Source organism: Hemiscyllium ocellatum, chromosome 11 (assembly GCF_020745735.1).
Source record: "Hemiscyllium ocellatum isolate sHemOce1 chromosome 11, sHemOce1.pat.X.cur, whole genome shotgun sequence".
Classification (NCBI taxonomy): Eukaryota; Metazoa; Chordata; class Chondrichthyes; order Orectolobiformes; family Hemiscylliidae; genus Hemiscyllium; species Hemiscyllium ocellatum.
Window position 1 is genome coordinate 66,383,126 of NC_083411.1, and position 18,690 is coordinate 66,401,815.

The 18,690-nt window shown below is 39.9% G+C and overlaps 1 protein-coding gene across 1 annotated transcript in view; it reads left to right on the top strand.

Annotated features, from left to right (window-relative positions):
• Positions 1-18,690, top strand: part of LOC132820048 (uncharacterized) — a 172,105-nt gene that overhangs the window by 15,539 nt on the left and 137,876 nt on the right. The window contains exons 6-12 of the mRNA XM_060831967.1: positions 1,374-1,493; positions 3,554-3,690; positions 6,022-6,145; positions 9,674-9,769; positions 9,868-10,044; positions 12,096-12,234; positions 17,836-17,894. Of these exons, the coding sequence (XP_060687950.1) occupies positions 1,374-1,493; positions 3,554-3,690; positions 6,022-6,145; positions 9,674-9,769; positions 9,868-10,044; positions 12,096-12,234; positions 17,836-17,894 (852 nt within the window). The remainder of the gene's footprint in view (positions 1-1,373; positions 1,494-3,553; positions 3,691-6,021; positions 6,146-9,673; positions 9,770-9,867; positions 10,045-12,095; positions 12,235-17,835; positions 17,895-18,690) is intronic.

The following is an 18,690-nucleotide window of genomic DNA, read 5'->3' on the forward strand; positions in this document are numbered from 1 at the left end:
TGTAAATGGAATTTGAACAAAGCAGCATCTCTTGGCTTTATCAAATTCTGGTTCAGAAATGCTGATCAATATTACACAACATAGGAGTGAAGAAGATGTCTCTCTGCATTACCTATGGTATTTCCTGGTAATCACTTTTCTAGGAAGGCAAATTGTACGTTCACTTTGGATAAAAAATTGGATTGGATATAGGAGTCAAGCAGTCTTCTCACAACAATTCCAGGATATTGGTGAGGTCACACCTAAACGACTGTTTACAGTTTGGGTCCACCTACCAAAGGAAGGATGTAACAGCAGAAGAGGGGCTGTGACCAGTCAGATTGGTTCCTAGAATGAGGTGGTTGTCTTATGTTGGAAGGTTGAGTAAATGAATTCAGTGTTTCTTGAAGTTCAGAAGAATGCGAGGAGATAGAATGGAAATCCATGGGACTGTTCTTAATGTCCCATATAACATAAAATATGACACGTAGCTGCCTTCCTGTCCACTCCAACCTGCTCCTGATAAAATGAAGGTACACGAGTGAGTGCCAACATCAGCAACTGAACTGTATTTTTAAAAGAAATTAACGTATTTGGAATTGTTAACTTGATCTAAATATTACATTGGCAATGCCATGATATACTTGGCATGGGTCAGCTCTTTTCTTAAGCAGACTGGTTAAAAGATGGGAGGAAAGAGAGTGGTGGTCCATCCTTCTTCGGGTGGCGTGTCCACATCGAGAGCCTTCCCCTCGGCTGTCACTCCCCACCTTTGTAAGTTCCCACATGGCTGGTGAATCTCGCACATAGGGTCACTCACACTCTCAGAATGAGATGCTGCCCAAGTAGAACCGGGATGGAGAGTTGAGTTGTGAATCTTTGGAAAACTGTATTTTGGAGAGCTGAGGATGGTCTGACATTGAGCCTATTCAAGGTAAAGGGTGGCAGATTTTTGTGTTCTAAAAGAACAAAGGGATATGGAGATAGTACAGGAAGGTGAAGTTAAGGTACATGTTAATTATAATTTTGTTGAATGGTGGAGCAAATGGCCTGCCCCAGTTCCTAATGCTTATATTTCATCTGTTCAACTGCAAAATGTATGTAAAAATTGATTCAGCATGGAAATAACAAATTTTATTGAGACTGCTAAAAATAGCACTGCATTGCAAGTAATTAAAGAACTTGGGGATTGGGCCTCTATTTAACAAAAGGAAGCCTGGGCTGATATCAACAAATTTATCCAGAGAAGTCCCCCTCCTCTGTATCACAACACCACCCAGTGCGAAATGCTTCTTGTTAAAACATAAGCTTAAAGAATTTTTTTTGTTGATTATTTCCACAGTGTGACAATAAGAAGGTATTTCCTGATATAAATGTTTTCTACCTTGTCACAGGTGGTCCAGAAGCGAGAGCCCCGTGATTATAGGTGTCTCTTCAGGGTTTGTTTCCTGCCAAGAGATCCACTTGTACTTTTACAAGATGATCCAGTTACTTTTGAATACCTCTACTCACAGGTATCTATTTGACATGAAGGATCATGGTAAGCCCCTTATAACAATCATGACTGACCACACCAAAAAAGGTTCTGTTTCCCAAGAGCGATAAAGCCGGGGGACATATTCTGCGCTTAAAGTGGAATATATTCAAAACTAATATGCTGAAGTACATTAGGGAAGATTATGACCTCGTGCTAATATCACTGGACTATTAATCCAGAGACCCAGCTAATGTTTTAGGAGTCTCGGAACAAATCCTGCCACTGCAGATGGTGGAATTTGAATTATCTGGAATTAAGGGTTAAATGTTGATTGTTAGGAAAAACTCATCCAGTTCACTAAAATCCTTCAGGGAAGGAAACTACATACATGTGACCCAGACCCACAGCAATGTGGTTGACTCTGAAACCACCCTCTGGGTAATTGAGGGATATGGTCAGCGATACCCTCATCCCCTAAATGAATTTTAAAAATATTTCGATGAGGACATTGGGGAACATACCTCTAAGGGAATGGAGTAAATCAGCTTGGGCGATTCACACAAAAATTAAATAGATTACTTTCAGACAATAGCAATTTTGGATAAGTCATATAAACATGACATTTGATAAGTGTGGCTGGTCTAGGAGAAATGGGTGACTTTGGATCTGCCAAAATCCCCACCTCCAGTGGTTTTGCACACCTGTCTGCATCTGTTGTAGATTAATAGTTAGGGATGAATTACCGTGATTAGTTAATAGTAATATTATCATTGTACAATTAATATAGCAAGATTGCAGATGGTGAACTAGATGGACTTCATTTTCATACATCCAGCAATTTCGGTATTTGTGAGATGTTCTGTATTCATGGTTAAAATTATAGTTGACATGTGAGGATTGGCAATTTGAGTTTTGTAGCAGCTAGAGAAAGTGAGGTGGTTCTCTGCAGAGCAGAGAAAATTAAGGGGAGATTTAATACGGGTGTCTATAAATACAAGCGGCTTTGACTGAGTAAATGAAAAGAAACTGTTTTCATTATTTTCACTTTGGTTCCTAACCTGAAGGCACTGGTTTAAGGTCAAAGAACAGTGGGCAGATGAGCAATGTTCCCTCTCAGAGGTCCTGTAGATTTCAATGACTTCCGGTTCTGGAAGATCCTGCAGGAATTTCAGGATTCCATGCAGCAGAAAAATAATTTATGAGAAAGGAGGTGAAAGTTTATATTCAGTGTGTTATAATCTGAAATTCACTGCCTGAAAAAGAATGGTGGATGTAGGTTTGACAGTAAGATTTGTTTAGTGTTTGTAGATAATTTCTGCTCAACCTGTTTTTTAAATTAATTCATGGGATCAGGGCATCACTGACTAGGCTAACATTTGTTACCCATTCCTAATTGTCCAGATGGCAGTTAAAAGTCAAACCACATTGCTGTGGGTCTGGAGTCACATGTAGGCCAGACGGTAAGGATGGCAGACTCCTTCTCTAAGGAATGTTTGTGACCTAGATGAGTTTTTCACCAACAATGGTTCACTGTTATCATTAGACTTTAATTCCAGATTTTTATTGAATTCCAGTTTCCAGCATCTACCATGGTGGGATTCAAACCCAGGTCCCCAGAACATTACCTGGGTCTCTGGGTTAAGAGTCCAGTTGTACCACTAAATGATCACCCTCCTTCAGAGCTCAGAGGTGTTTTTACACACCTCTGGAGCAGATGGGACTTACAGCCAAAACTCCTAGCTCAAAGGTAGGGACATTGCCACTGTACCACAGAGCCTTTGATTAGTTTTGGATACGTAGTTGCAAAGAAAATATGTAGAGCTACAAGGAAAGAACTAGGGTGTTGGTTTAACTGGACAGATCGTTCAAAGAACCAGCAGCAACACAATGCACTTCGAAGCCAAGACAGACAAAGCTATGGACCAAGTGCTGGAAAAGGGGTTTTTGACAAGCGCATACTTGATGGACCAAGGGGCACTTTTCTGTTGCATAGTTTTATTCTATTCTGTAATTTTGTGAAAGCATTTGTAAGTGGTGGCAATTTGTGTGGATATTTTCTAGATTGCTGTGTGATGCCTTTAGTAATCTCTTTTACAGAGTTGCAATGATGTGCTGCTGGAGAGGTTTGCGATGGAGATGAAATACAGCACTGCTATCCGTCTCGCAGCACTGCAAATTCAGGAATGCATCCTCAGCTCCAACCATTCTGAGAAAGTCTCCATGAAGTACATTGAGTGAGTCAATACATTGGGCAGATTGAACTGGGCAATGCTTCAGCTGCACCTCACACCACACTATGTTCGCACAGCACTATATGGACTTCTTGATAGCAAGACCCCTGTTTCATAAGCCATCACATCAGTCAGACACTTTCTTAGTGAGCTGCTTTATTGGCAAATCTTCCCATTAGTGTGATCCTTCATTAGCTAGTCTTCCTTTTATCGAAACTCCTTATTAACGAGATTCTTTATTAGTCAGTTTCCTTGTTAATAAGATTCCTAGCGAGTGAGACGTTTGTTTGGAGGAACTTGCTGTTAGTGAGGCATTGTTTGCATGAGTTTAGCAACTAGACCCTTCATTAAGGACACTCCTCATTGACAGCACTCAGTGTTTGTGAAACTCCAGGCTAGAGGAACTTCTCAGTTATGAGTTACTTCACTAACATGTCATAGAATTACCCCTTTAAGTGGAATTAATCTTAGATTCTTATTTTTAGTCTTCTACTTGAAGACTAACTCCTTGGCACTTCGTAATTCTTTAAATTTCATCCAGACCCGATTTTAAATTGGGATAGGAAGTCAACTTAGCATCAATCTCTACTGACACAAAAACAGGCCCAGACACCTTTCACTCCCAGACCCTGTCAATGTGACCTCAATAGCTGTAACAGCAGTCCACTGATAGAGTCATAGAGATGTACAGCATGCAAACGGACCTTTGGTCCAACCCGTCCATGCTGACCCGATGTCCTAACTTAATCTAGTCCCATTTGCCAGCACTTGGCCCATATCACTGTAAACTCTTCTTTTTGATATACCCTTCCAGACGCCTTTTAAATGTTGTAATTGTACCAGCCTCCACCACTTCCTCTGGCAGCTCATTCCCTACACGCACCACCCTTTGTGTGAAAAAGATTCCCCTCAGGTCCCTTTCAAATATTTCCCCTCTCACCCTTTGGTTCTGGACTCCCGCACCCAGAGAAATCACTTTGTCCATTTACCCAATCCGTGCCCCTCATGATTTTCTAAACCTCTATAAGGTCACCCCTCAGCCTCCGACGCTCCAGGGAAATCAGCCCCAGCCTATTCAACCTCTCCCTATAACTCATACCCTCCAACCCTGGCAACATCCTTGTAAATCTTTTCTGAAGCCTTTCAGGTTTCACAACTAGGAAGCAGAAGTGCAGTACTTGGTATATTCTTCCTGAGAAAACAAGAATTATTTTTAAAAATCCAACATGCATTGAATATTTCTAGCCAATATTATTGCTCATCAAAATCAGGTTTTCAGTTCACATTGCTGTGTACAAATTAACTGCAATGTTTCTTTTATCATGACCGTGACCATATTTTAAAAGTACTTTATTAGCAATAAAGCACTTTGGGTCGTCCCAAGGTTCTGAATCATATACAGGGATCCCTGATTTACAAACGTCCAACTTAAGAATGCTCATACAGATCATTCTGCTAAAGCGTGCATTTTGTTAATGTGAATTCGCTATAACATAATTAACGAATTGGGGACACTGTTTCTATAGTGTGAACTTTTGTGTATAACACGACCATGGCCCCATTAGTTTAAATAGTGCTGCTATTATGTGATTTTCTTATAACACAGGTTTGCACGAGAATAGAACAATAGCGTTATAGCAGAACTGACTGTACTTATGAATGTGTTCCATTACATGTTCATAACTTTAACGACCAGATATCCAAACATTTCCTGTACTTATGAATAGCTGCTTTCCATTGTCCTGTATTGTGTGCTGCCATGTGTACAAACCAACTTGTGAACAAACTCCAGAATGGAACCCATTTGCAAACCAGACACTCCCTGTATTGGAAATCACTATGGCAACTGTCACAATGTAGTTGCAGCTTCAGATCACCAGATGGCTCTATGAGGTAGGGTTCTTTGTTCCAACTCCGCCATCATTGTGCATAAGCTGCAACTATTAATTAATTGAACATGGGATTTTAAAACAAAATCACTCATAAATCATGGGTGATGCTGGCTGGCCCAGCTTTTCTTGCTCATCCCTTGTTGCCCTTGAGAAGGTGGTGGTGAGCTGCCATCTTGAACTGCTGCAGTCCACGTACTGTTGATTGACCCACAATGCCCTTAGAGTTGGAATTGCAGGATTTTGACCCAGTGACATTGAAGAAATGGCAATAGATTTCCAAGTCAGAATGGTAAGTGGTTTGGAGGGATAGTTTCCAATGTCACAAATATCATAGCTCTTCTGGGAGTCAGTACAGACACAATGGGTGAAATAGCCTTTTTCTGTACTGTACAATTCTATGATTGGGGTGAAATAGTTTTAAATGCAACCTTATTATTTTCAGGGATTGGGGAATTGAGAATTTTGTCTCATCAACTGTACTTGACAACATGAAAGAGAAAGATATCAGAAAGGCCATTAACTATCACCTTAAGAACAATCATAGCTTGATTGCACCAGGACAAAAGGTAATTCTTTATAACTGGCTATCCAAAGGTAAAAGTGAGTTTTTTAAAAATATCAATCTTTACTGCTTTCAACGCAATCACAGATGCTCTTTCTGCACGTACCCTTGAGGTTTTTTATGCCTTGTTTAAATACTGTTACATCCCAAAGTGCTCTCAGTTCTGACAAAGCATTCCCCATGTTAACTGTTTTCCTCCCTCCAATCATGCTGCCCGACTTGCTGAATATTTCCAACTTTTTCAGGTATCTATTTCAGATTTACAGCTTTCTTGGTCGTTTTGCTGTTTTATAAAGGTGTGCTGTTGCATAAGCCATGACTCAATGTGTAGCGCACTTGCCGTTTGGTCAAAACATTGTGGATCAGGTCCAATTCTGGAGACTTGAGAACAAGTAACTTGGTTGATGTTGCAGTGCAGTAATGAGGGCATGCTGAAGTGCTTAAGGTGCCATCTGTTGAATGAGTCATTAAACCAAGGTCCCTTCCTGCTCTCCGGAGATTTCATAGAATAGAATCCCTCCAGTGTGGAAACAGGCCATTTGGCCCAACAAGTCCACACTGTCCCTCCGAAGTGTAACCCATCCTGACCCATTCCCCTATCCACGACTCTATGTGTACACCTGATTAATGCACCTAACCTACACATCCCTGAATAATATAGTCAATTTAGCGTGGCCAATGTACCTAACCTGCACATCTTTAGATTGTGGGAGTCAACTGGAGGAAACTCGTGCAGACACGGGGGAACATGCAAACACCAGACGGACAGTGCCCCGAGGCTGGAATTGATTCCAGGTCCCTGGCACTGTGAGGCAGCAGTGCTAACCACTGATCCAAGAGCACAGGAGTATTTCAAAGACTTGTGTTCTTCTTGTGTCCAAGAGAATCGATAGCTCTCAATTAAGAGAACAAGCAAAATAATTATCATTTATTTACACATTACGATTATGGAATCTTTTTACTGCACTGTGTACAATACTGATCACCATATGTATGGAAGGATATTAATGCATTGTGATTGGTGCGGGGCTTTACTAAACTGGACCTGTATAGGAGTTTAGATGAGTCAGAGGTGACTTCATTGAAACATGTAGGAACATGTGAAGAAGTTATTATCCCAAGTACAAAAGTTTCTAGTTTTATATTGAAGGGAAAATACTTCCCTTTACACTTTAATACTGTTGCTAAAGCAGGGCGGTGTAAAGTGTGAATGTTCTTTGCCTTCTAAGAATCAGTGAAATATTTATTTGTTACTTATTAAAGCCTCTTAAATATGTGTCTGAGTGACATTCCAGATCAAATCTGTATTTGTGAAGTATTAAAGGAGGAGAAAACAAACTTTTGCTGCTTTCTATGTTTCCATCTCCTGATGCTGTTAGCTCATTCCGAGTGTTTGGTTTTGTTGCCATTATTCATTCCTTGGTGATTTGTCCAAGTGGCCTTTCCTCATATGGGAACCTGGTCGTGAATGGTTGCTGTATTCAACTGTAGAGGGCATCACAATGAAGCCCTGTCATACCCAGAGAAAAAAACCCATAAAACCGGCAGATGACACATACTGGTCTGCCCCTCTTGTAATCAAGCTTCATCAAGGGCCTGTTCTGCACTGTATTGAAATTAAGCTTCATTGTGTCCAAGGATCACAATTCTTTTTAAACTCGCTATTTTCTCCATTTGTCTCCACCTTAAATCCAGCCTGAGTAAATGGCCATCATCTGAAGGGCAAAATCTGAACTTTTATCCCTTAACCCAAGGTCATTGAGGCCTATTTAAAGGAATGAAAGACGTGTACCTAACAATATTCTTTTTCACAAAAGAAGTCACAAATACTTCAGACCAAGTGACCCTGTTTTGAAATGTTGTCATTGTCATAGGACAGGAATCCTAGCAAACAATTTCCACAAGACAGGCTCCCACAAACAACAACACGATAACTAACCGAGGTACCTTGATAAAATGTTGGCTGAGTGGTAAATATTGGCCACTACTGTACTTACCATGGAATTTTGTTTAATTCTCTTTGTGGAATATCTCACATCTCAATCAAAGGATGGCAACTTTGTCCCTGAAGAACATTAATGAAGGTTTCCCAACAATTGGCAATAGATTTATGATCATCACTAGACTCTTTAATTCCAGATATTTATTGAATTAAAAATTCACCATTTTCCATGGCAGGATTCAAACAGTTCACAGGGCATTATCTGGGTCTCTGGATTAACAAAACAGCAATAACAGCACTAGACTATCACCTCCTCTATCAGTCAGCCAATCATTAATGCGTGCCTGTAAAGTGCCTCTCATCCTAAGTGCTTCAAGTTAATCTTAGCACCAGTGCAGAATTATCCTTTATCTTGAAGCACCCTTCGATTTTTTTATCCATATACTGCATTTGAATAACACTTTTACAATCCCTCTATGGTCTCATACATCTCTAGGAAACTTTTCCTCCTTGACCTACAAGTCCATATCCTTTTAACCTCATCATGTGTTTGCCTTTTCTGCTGCTGTATTCCTCAATAAGAGACTTCAGTTGTGTATTTTCCTCCACTGCTTCTGCCTCTCTTTAGACATCCTCCTACTCAGCTGTGAAGTGATGTAGGAAATTCCACTGTAACCAGCACTATTAAGTTGAAGCTTGTTTGTAAAGAGTGCTTTAAACAAAATTGCTTTTTTGGGAAATGCAGTTTCAAAGCTGCATATTTTATAATTAGGTCATAAGTTTTAATTAAAGCTTCTCATATTGTAAGCCCAGTTAAGCATTTCAATATTTTTGTGTATGAAAGATTAAAGTTGATCAGCCCCTGAAATTGCTCATCATTATCTATCAGCCACTTTGTGATCCCCAGCGTTAACTGCAGACGTTCAGGACATTACATTTTAGGGAGGAAAACCAATTGTTCACAATATAAAGAATATCTTTGATAAATTGAGCTTCATGAATATACATCGATTATTTGATATTAAAACTCTTTTTTTTTTGTAAAGCAGTTATTTAAATCCATGCAGCAAAGATAAAAGATAAAATGTATTCATCACATGGATTTTCCATTAATTTCTTTCAAACCAGAGGAAGTGTGCCTTGTTGTTTTATGGTAATAAACTCAACTGGATTAATTTGTTAAATAATGAAGTCATGGAATCAAAATGTGAAGATGGCAAATTAAATAGACATCTGAAAATTTAGAACTATAATTATGTCTGGGAAGGAAATGCTGAAAATCATGGTATATGCATTGAAGGAGAGAGTTATTGTAGGGTCTTTATAAACATGCAAGATTGAGTTTAAAGAGGAGGTAACCACAGGGCCACACCTGCTGCCAATGCATAACCTGATTTGCTGATAGGTGTTTTCTGTCATTGTACTGAATCACTAGTTGGAAAATTCCAGGCGGGATTCCCATTATTTTCCATTGAAAGTCTTTGACCATTTTTGATCAATGTTGCCACATGTGCAACGCTGTTGGGGACATCTTTTCATTAAAATAACTTTTCATGCCAGTATATTAAAATACACTCATTCTGTTTGAAGCAACTGATATCCACAGCACAAGTCCGGCTGAATTACCTGAACATACTGAGTGATCTTCGAGCATATGGAGGGAAAACCTTTAACGCAACCCTTCTGGTACGTAGGGAGAAACAGAAACTGGCTCATTTTTTTAAACTAGTCTTTTTTGTCATCTTTAATAAGTTTCTAATGAAATGCAACTTCTTCAACTGCAGGACAGCGAATCATTTATCACATTGTTGGTCGGAGCCAAATATGGTATCAGCGAAGTTGTTAACAGCAAACTCAATATTATAAACCAGTTAACAGACTTCAACAGCATCCAGAAGTTGGAATTGACCTTTGAGTATGAGAAGATCAGCGTGGTGAACATCTACCTGGTGGATGTGAAGGTAAAGGCTATTGATGCTAACTGCTTGCTTGAACAAGGACTTAGTACATTTTCTGATACGGGTGTTGTCTGGTCAAATCCTTGCTGCTGTGACCTGTGCTGCAGTAACATTTGTTCAGCAATTATTCCTATCCTCAGTTTGCTAATGTTTTGCAATGAAGTTACTTGCGGGTGACTCTTACCTTTGCTCACTGTCAATCAGACAGCAGATGGCTTTAGTACGTAGCCGCACTGGCACGTCCATGATCCCAACATCAATAGACCTGACTGCAATTTAACTCGGCCCTGAGCTAGGGAGGTCTCTGCATATGTCCAGCCAGGCCAGGCCAATCTGATCAAGCCCAGAAAGTGAAGTGAAGGAAAGGGAGGAGGTACTAAGGACATTTACCAAGGAAAGGTGGGATTTCTGCCTGTCTGCCAGCCCATCTTGCCTGTTTTCCCAGAATGCCAGTGACACTAATCTGCTGACACCGGAGTAATTTCCAAAGGCAGCAGTGACTAGGCCACTGCAGATCAGTGGAAGGCAGGCTCTTCGAGTCATAATTCCTGCCTCTCCAATTACAAATTAATTCTGTTCCTCTGAATCATTCAAGCAATTTCTCCAGCACGAGGTTAGACTGACTGGCTTCTAGCTCCTGGTTTATCCTTTGCTCCTTTTTGAATAACAGTACTACATTGGCTGTCCTCAAGTCCTCTGACTCTTCTCCTGGGCCAGACAGGTATAGAAAATTATTGCAACGTCCCTGATTTCGCCCCTTGCCTCACTCACCAACCTGGAATATACTTCATCCAGCCCTGGACATTTATCGAATTCTAAGCCAGACCACTCAGAGCTCTCTCTGTCAATGATAATTTATTTAATTGTATCACAGACCTTCTCCCTGATTTCTGTATGCATATTGTCCATTTCACAAGTGAGTACTGTCTGAAAATATTCTTTTGGAATCCTACCTACATCCTCTGACTCCCTGCCTTACTCTGTGGTCCCAATGGCACAACTCTTTTACTCTAAGTGTAAACCAGTTTAGGATTTCCTTCTATTTTAATTGTTAGTATCCCTTCATGTCACCAATTCTGGTCTCCTATTCTCCATTTTAAGTTCCCTCTTGAACATTCAGCACTCCTCTAGGATTTCAGCTGTTTTCAGTCCTGGATATCTGCCATAAGTATCTCTTTATTCTCTAAATCCATTGCTGTGTATCCTTAGATATCCAGTGCTCACAGGATTTAATGGTCCCACCCCTTCTTTTATTGGAACACGGTGGCCCTGTACTCTCCATATTTCCTTCTTGAATGCGCCCCATTTTTCTGTGACATGTTTGCCTGAAAGTTATAAGAAATTGTTGCATTTAAATATTAATGATTAATTGAACTCATCCCACTCCTACATTGGAACAGTGACTGTATCTGAAAAGTAATCTGTGTTTGTAAAGTGATGTCTAGTGGCTCTGAAATATGCTATATAAATGCAAAGTTTCCGTTCGGGAAGTTGGCAATAGTTAGTACTTGACAACACCAAGACATTTTTAATGATGAAGTTTAGGTTTTCATAATACAATCCACCTCTCCCATTCAGATGAGGAATAAATCAAACCCCAGATATTATTCCAAATTGTAATAAATGTTAGAAATTTGCAACGTTTTACATTTGCTTTCACTTCTCCTTTCTCTTTTTTTTGTCTGTATCCAAACAATTTTTCTTATTCTTTGTTTCTCTTTCTGAGCCCAATTTGCCTCATTCACCTGCCTGCTCTATTGTCCCTGCTTCTTTCTCAATCCTTGAATTTCGTGGTTAAAGAAATAGATTGTTTTATCCAGTATTTGCCCAGATCTCAGATTCCCTGTTGCCCTCACTTATCAACTCGCAATTTCAGCATTGTACAACATTTTCATGCTATAGATGAAGGAAAACAAATGAGGGAAGACACTGCACCCAGCAAATTCAAGGAAGCTAATGCTGAGCAAAATCTTTAAAATGAGTGAGCTGATATCATTTTCAGGTTAGGTCTGTTAGTGGAAAAGTTTAATTACTGACTCTGTTTTTATTTACAGTCTCTGACGTTGGTACTGGAAACTCGTCATGCTAAAGACCTTGTGTATTTGATTGCTGGATATCATAGGCTATATGTGAACTCAACAGACTCCATATTCATCTGGCCTGGCAACTATCAAAGTCAGACAACTGAAGAAGGTAATACATTAGTCGTTTCTTTTTAAAATAAGAATCCCAGTTTTATTCCTGCCATACTTTTGCCCAAGAAACACAGAGAGTGATAGATGCCTGGAATGCAGAGGTAGTAGACAGGCACGATAGATTAATTTAAGGTGCATCTGGACAGATGTATGAGTAGGTGGGGAGCAGAGGGATATAGATGCTTAGGAATTGGGCGATAGATTTAGACAGTGGATTTGGATCGGCTCAGGCTTAGAGGGCCGAAGGGCCTGTTCCTGGGCTGTAAGTTTTCTTTGATCTTTGAAAGCAAACTTCCAAATGTGAATTTTGTTTCTATTGTCACTACCCCCAGGCAGAACTATGTTTTCTCTGCCATTTGTTAACATTCCAAATCCGACAAGGATGTTCTGAATACTGATTGAATCCTTGGTTAATGTCAGCTTTTATTAAGTGGCAACCTTTACATCCTGTGTGAAAGTTGCAGTTTCAAGTAACACTTGAAGACTCTCACTGACTGGATGCTGAACATTAAGACTTGGGAAAGCTTAGATAATTCTGTCTACTATTTGGAAAAAAGGGAAGGGGTTTCTCCTGGCATCTTGGTCTGTTGTACCAGACTTGGTGTAGTGCAACGTGACAAGATTAATTATTGGCCACAGAGAAAGGCATCTCTAGGTAGATTGAATCTCCTATCCAGTTTTAAAGGGAGATGAGTGGGTCTGAGACTAATATTTTATAATTTAAAAAGGGCAATTATGTATGCTCGAAAACTGCACACCTAAGATGAACTGGGACACTAAGTTCAGGAACAGACTGATATAGAAGTAAAGGTTAGATATTTAAGGGATATTTCAAAATAAGTATATTTAAGAGTAAATATATTCCTACTGTAAAAAAGAAGTTGCAAAGGAAGAACAAACCATCTATGGCCAACTTAAGAATTTAAGGAAGGTACTGAGATTAAGGAAGAAGTATAATATGATTAGCAGATCAGATATTGGACAGAAGATAAGGAATGGCACAGAATGACAAAAAGATGAATCAAGGGAAAGAAATTAGAGTATGAGAGGATGCTAACTAGAAAAGGAAGAACAGATAATGTGTTTTTACTAGTATTTAGAAAGGAAAAGATTAAGTAAGGTGAGTGGTCCTCCTGATAGTGAGAATGGGGAGAAATTAATATATAATAAATAAATGGCAGTTGAATTAAACAAATATTTGCTTCTGTCTTCACTATAGAAAATACAAAAACACTCTAGTAATAGCTGTAAATCAAAGGGAGAGAGAAACCTGGTGAAATTACAATTAAGAGGGAAGTGTGATGAAGCCAACAGGTAGACCTCTGGGCTGACAGGCTTTCAGGCCCATTTGGACTTCATCCTGGGTCCTTAAACAGAGGGACCAATGTGAAAGTCGAAGCATTGATGTGATTTTCCAAAGTTTCATAGATTTGGATAAGGTTCTATTGGACTGAAGTGTAGCAAATGTTATGTCATTATTCAAGAAGGGAGGGAAAGAGGAAACAATTGACTTGTCACAGGGTAGGTGTTAGAATCATTATTGAGGAGCTTATAGCTGGACGCAACTCTATCTATTTGGGAAGAATCAGCATTATTCTGTGAAAGGGAAATCGTGCTTAATCAATTATGTCAATCTTTGAAGTGTTAGCCTATGCTTTGGATAATGGAACCTGTAGAGATACTATACTTGAGTTTTCAGTGGGATTTAATGTGCCACATAAAAGATTATTGCACCAAATAGGACCCAAATATTAACATATTTGAATTGATAGAAGATTGGCTGGGTTCAAGTCACATCTGCTCCAGAGATGTGTAATAACATCACTGAGCAGGTTAATTAAAAATATCTAGAAGATTGACTGGCTGACAGAAAGAGAGAATGTGTTTGAAAACGCTCTCTTTCTGATTGGCAGGATGATGAGTCCCAGAAGAATCTGTGTTGGGGGCCTCAGCATTGAGAACAATGATTTAGATATGGGGAGGAAAGCCATGGCAGCTAAACTTGCAGATGACTCAAGATGGGCGAGGAAGTATGTTGTGAAGAGGACATAAGGAGCTTTCAGATGGGTGTCAATCAATTGAATGAGCGCCCAAAAATTAGATTCTAGATTGGAGTGGTGCTGGAAAATCACAGCAGTTCAGGCAGCATCGAGGAGCAGGAAAATCGACGTTTCGAGCAAAAGCCTGATGAAGGGCTTTTGCTCGAAACATCGATTTTCCTGCTCCTCAGATGCCGCCTGAACTGCTGTGCTTTTCCAGCACCACTCTAATCTAGAATCTGGTTTCCAGCATCTGCAGTCATTGTTTTTTCCCCTGCCCAAAAGTTAGGCCAATGTAGTATAATGTGGAAAAAATTATTTAGTTTGCAAGCAGAATAAAAATAAAGCAGAGTATTACTTAAAGTAAGAACAACTGCACCATTTCAAGGAGCAGAGATATCTATATCTCTAGTGGGCGGCACGGTGGGCACAGTGGTTAGCACTGCTGCCTCACAGCACCTGTAGACCCGGGTTCAATTCCCGACTCAGGCGACTGACTGTGTGGAGTTTGCACGTTCTCCCGTGTCTGCGTGGGTTTCCTCCGGGTGCTCGGTTTCCTCCCACAGTCACAAAGATGTGCGGGTCAGGTGAATTGGCCAAGCTAAATTGCCGTAGTGTTAGGTAAGGGTAAATGTAGGGGTATGGGTGGGGTTGCGCTTCGGCGGGTCGGTGTGGACTTGTTGGGCCGAAGGGCCTGTTTCCACACTGTAAGTCTAATCTATATGTGATAGTGCATGATTCACAAAATGTTAGTTTGCATGTGCAGCACATAATTATGAAGGCTAATGGAATGTAAACATAAAGGTATTTTGCTTCAATTATCCAGGGAATTGATGACAGTACAGCTCTAATATTTCATGTAGTTTTGGTCTTCTCAATTAAGGAAGACCATAAATGTTTTTAAAACAGTTCAGAGGAGCTTTCTGAGATTGATACCTGGAATGTGCAAGTTGTCTTATGAGAAAAGGTTGGGCAGACTGCCTTGTTTCCTTTGGAGTTTAGAAGTGCAATCCTTGACAAGTTGGAAATGGAAATGGCCTGTCCTCTTGTGGGTGAATCAAAAATTAGAGGTCACAGTTTTTAAAAGAATACAATCTTTTAGAGCAGAGATGAGTGGGCGGCACGGTGGCACAGTGGTTAGCACTGCTGTCTCACAGCGCCTGAGACCTGGGTTCAATTCCCGACTCAGGCGACTGAATGTGTGGAGTTTGCACGTTCTCCCCGTGTCTGCGTGGGTTTCCTCCGGGTGCTTTGGTTTCCTCCCACAGTCCAAAGATGTGCGGGTCAGGTGAATTGGCCATGCTAAATTGCCCGTAGTGTTAGGTAACGGGTAAATGTAGGGGTATGGGTGGGTTGCGCTTCGGCGGGTCGTTGTTGGACCAAAGGGCCTGTTTCCACACTACAAGTAATCTAATCTTCAGGAGTGTTTTTCTTTCAGATGGTTGTTGGGGGCTGCGGTCATTAAATCCTTTTAAGGCAAAAGTATTTTGCCTTATAAATATTTGTGAAGCAGGAGAATGAAAGGTTATCACATGGAGTGGGGAAATGGAATTTAAAGCACAAATAGATTAATTATGGTTGTATTGATTGGCAGAGAAGATTTTATTGTCCAAGTGACTCACATCTGTCCCCAAGTAGTATGGACTTACATAGTCATAAAGCCCTACCTCTTCTCTTCGCTTTCCGTTCAGTCAATTTCCTGGATGTAAAGGCTCAGTTCCTTTTCTCAGTGTACATTTCCTGCTATGACATATCATCCACACAGTCAGTAAAGATAAAGGCAGCTCACCCACCATCCTCTCAAGGGCAATTGGGGATGGGCAATAAATGTTGGTCATCCAGCAATGCCCTCAATCACATGAATTAATGTATGAAAAAACACAGTGTAAAGGACAGGAGGACTCTTCTCTCAGACCCTTTGAGATGTGAGCAGATTATTAGAAATCGAGGTTAACGGACTGTTCAGCTCCTGTGGGTGTTGTACCTAAGGGATGGTAACAATTTTCATGTCCAAGACAATCCTTCCATTAGACTGATCAGTTCTGTGGAGCACTAGCGAGGTTTGTGATTATTGGCATCACTTTCAGACAGTGACTCTTTGCAATGAAGTTATGATAGAAAATAAACTCATGTCAGTTTAAACACGTTTCCCTCTCAGAATGATATCAGTAGCAGTGATCTGAGAGAGATGAGTGAATCACAGTTGAGACACAACTCACATTTTCCATTGGCATTGCTCACTCTGACTTTATGCCAGTTAGGTGAGTTTCAGTTGCTGATAGGTCTTGTTAAAATTCCAGATTGTAGGAACTTACATTTTATCATATGTATCTGTAGGATCAAGAAAGTGTTGAAAGCTTATTCAAGGAATGTCTCAATCAGAAATATTGATCAAGAAATAGGATATCAAATTTTACTTACTGGTAAAAGGTTACTACTTTTCCTTTTTAATCATGATTAATAGCCTGGCACTGTATTTGAGTGGTGTCCTGAAGCTGAATGAACACGTACTATTGGTCTGACTTCAATTTGAAACTTTAACAGTTAAAGGCTCCACCCCAGGTATTTCCTTCAACTAACTCCTTGCAGACAGGAATATCTGTTTTCGTGAAGAAAACTTATCCAAACAAACATTTTCAAGCAAAATAAATAACTTAAACAGAAAGGAAGAGATAGAAAGTTAACCATTGAAGTTTTTATAATTTTTGTAATTCATTAAGGGATGTCAGTTATTGCCCATTCCTAATTCCAGGAGGCATTTTAAGATGGCCAGAATTCAGTTTTTAACAAAATATTAGATGGTTCCTTCATCTGATCTTAGATGTAACTTTTTATACTGTGCAGGTGACGAAGCCCAAGTATTAAGTGATTCAGAGTCATCATCAGACATTCAATCTATTAGATAACCACAAATGAGAAAATGGATTATCCTCAGGGCCTCTGACTGAAGAAAATGAGGACATTGAGAACTCGGAAAGTGAGGCTACAGTACAGTGACTGCTTTCGGGAGAATATCCAGGAAGAGACCAGTTGCAGCACCGGGGATGGGTTGATCTAGAATGATGAAGCACAAGTCAGGGAGGAGACTTTTGTGATAGATGCTGTTCTGCTGACTCTATGGACGAACTGCAAACGGAGACTTCAGCTCCACACTCACATGGGGAGATTTCGAAGATGATGACAAAGATTCTAACATGAAAGAGAGTGATGGTGAGCAGTTACAAAGAAGCACTGTACCATGGAATTGAAATTGACAGTTTTGAAACACTTCAGCAGACTCCTTAGCCTCTACCCGGACCCTTTCTAAATGCTATTGCACGTTTTACAAAGGTGGTTTGATCTTATCCTGACCTCAGGCAAAGTTGAGAACCCATGCACTGCAGAAGTTTGCAACCAGTGCCCCAGGAACGAGGACGCAGTTTATGCAGAAGGGGACAATTCTTGGAATTTGACAAGTCATGGCCTGCTCACTGAGTTACCACCTGCTATTGATGGGGACTTTACGGTGAGGTCCTCACTATCCGATTCTGGATCCTCCCCTGACGAATTTTTCGTTGCAGATGAAAAGGTTACTCATCTGGAGGTTCAGGTGACATCAAATTCAGTGAAACTGAAGCAGGTAGGTCTGACAGATGACAATCAGGTTTACACTTGCTTCATTTACCCCATACAACAAATTAAATGAAATCCAAAATATATTTGAACACATTTTCAAACATACTTAAGAATGATGAATAATTAAAATATATTCTGGTGTTTATTTTATATTCACTTATTACATGTTACCAATGCACCTTTATATACCTGACTAGTGATGACACATGAGGAACAGGTACTGAGTTCCAGTGATGTGAAGAATCTGATTTAAACAGGCAATGATGAAATTATTGCCATCCCCACAAGTTAGAAATTGCATCTTCAGAAAAAATTCAATTTAGTCCCTTGTTGAGCTCATTTGAAAAAGTCAATTTTATGGTAATTGAATATCTGAGAATTACAAAAGCTTTGAATCTCGAGACAATTAATCCCTGGTTAGTTCATTCAGTTTCTCAAGGAAATAAACAGATAAAACAATTCAGAAAATTAATACTTCACTAAATATAGAAGAATTCACTAAAAATTTTTTCTCCAAATTAAAAATTTTTACCCTTGGTATATGCCTTTGATCAATTTCCAGACCAGTTTAGTGAAATCGTGGTCACTATTATGGAAGTACTTTCCTGCTGATACTTCTTGAATCTGCCTGCTTAGTTTCCAAAACCAAAATCCAGAACAGCCCTTGATCATCACAAAAAGGGATGAGAACAATGTTCCCTAATGGAGAGCCAGTTTGACTTTGGTGGTGGGAAAGTTTTTTGAAATGATAATCTGGATCAGAAATTAACAGTACTAGGATAAGTGTGAGTTATGTAAAG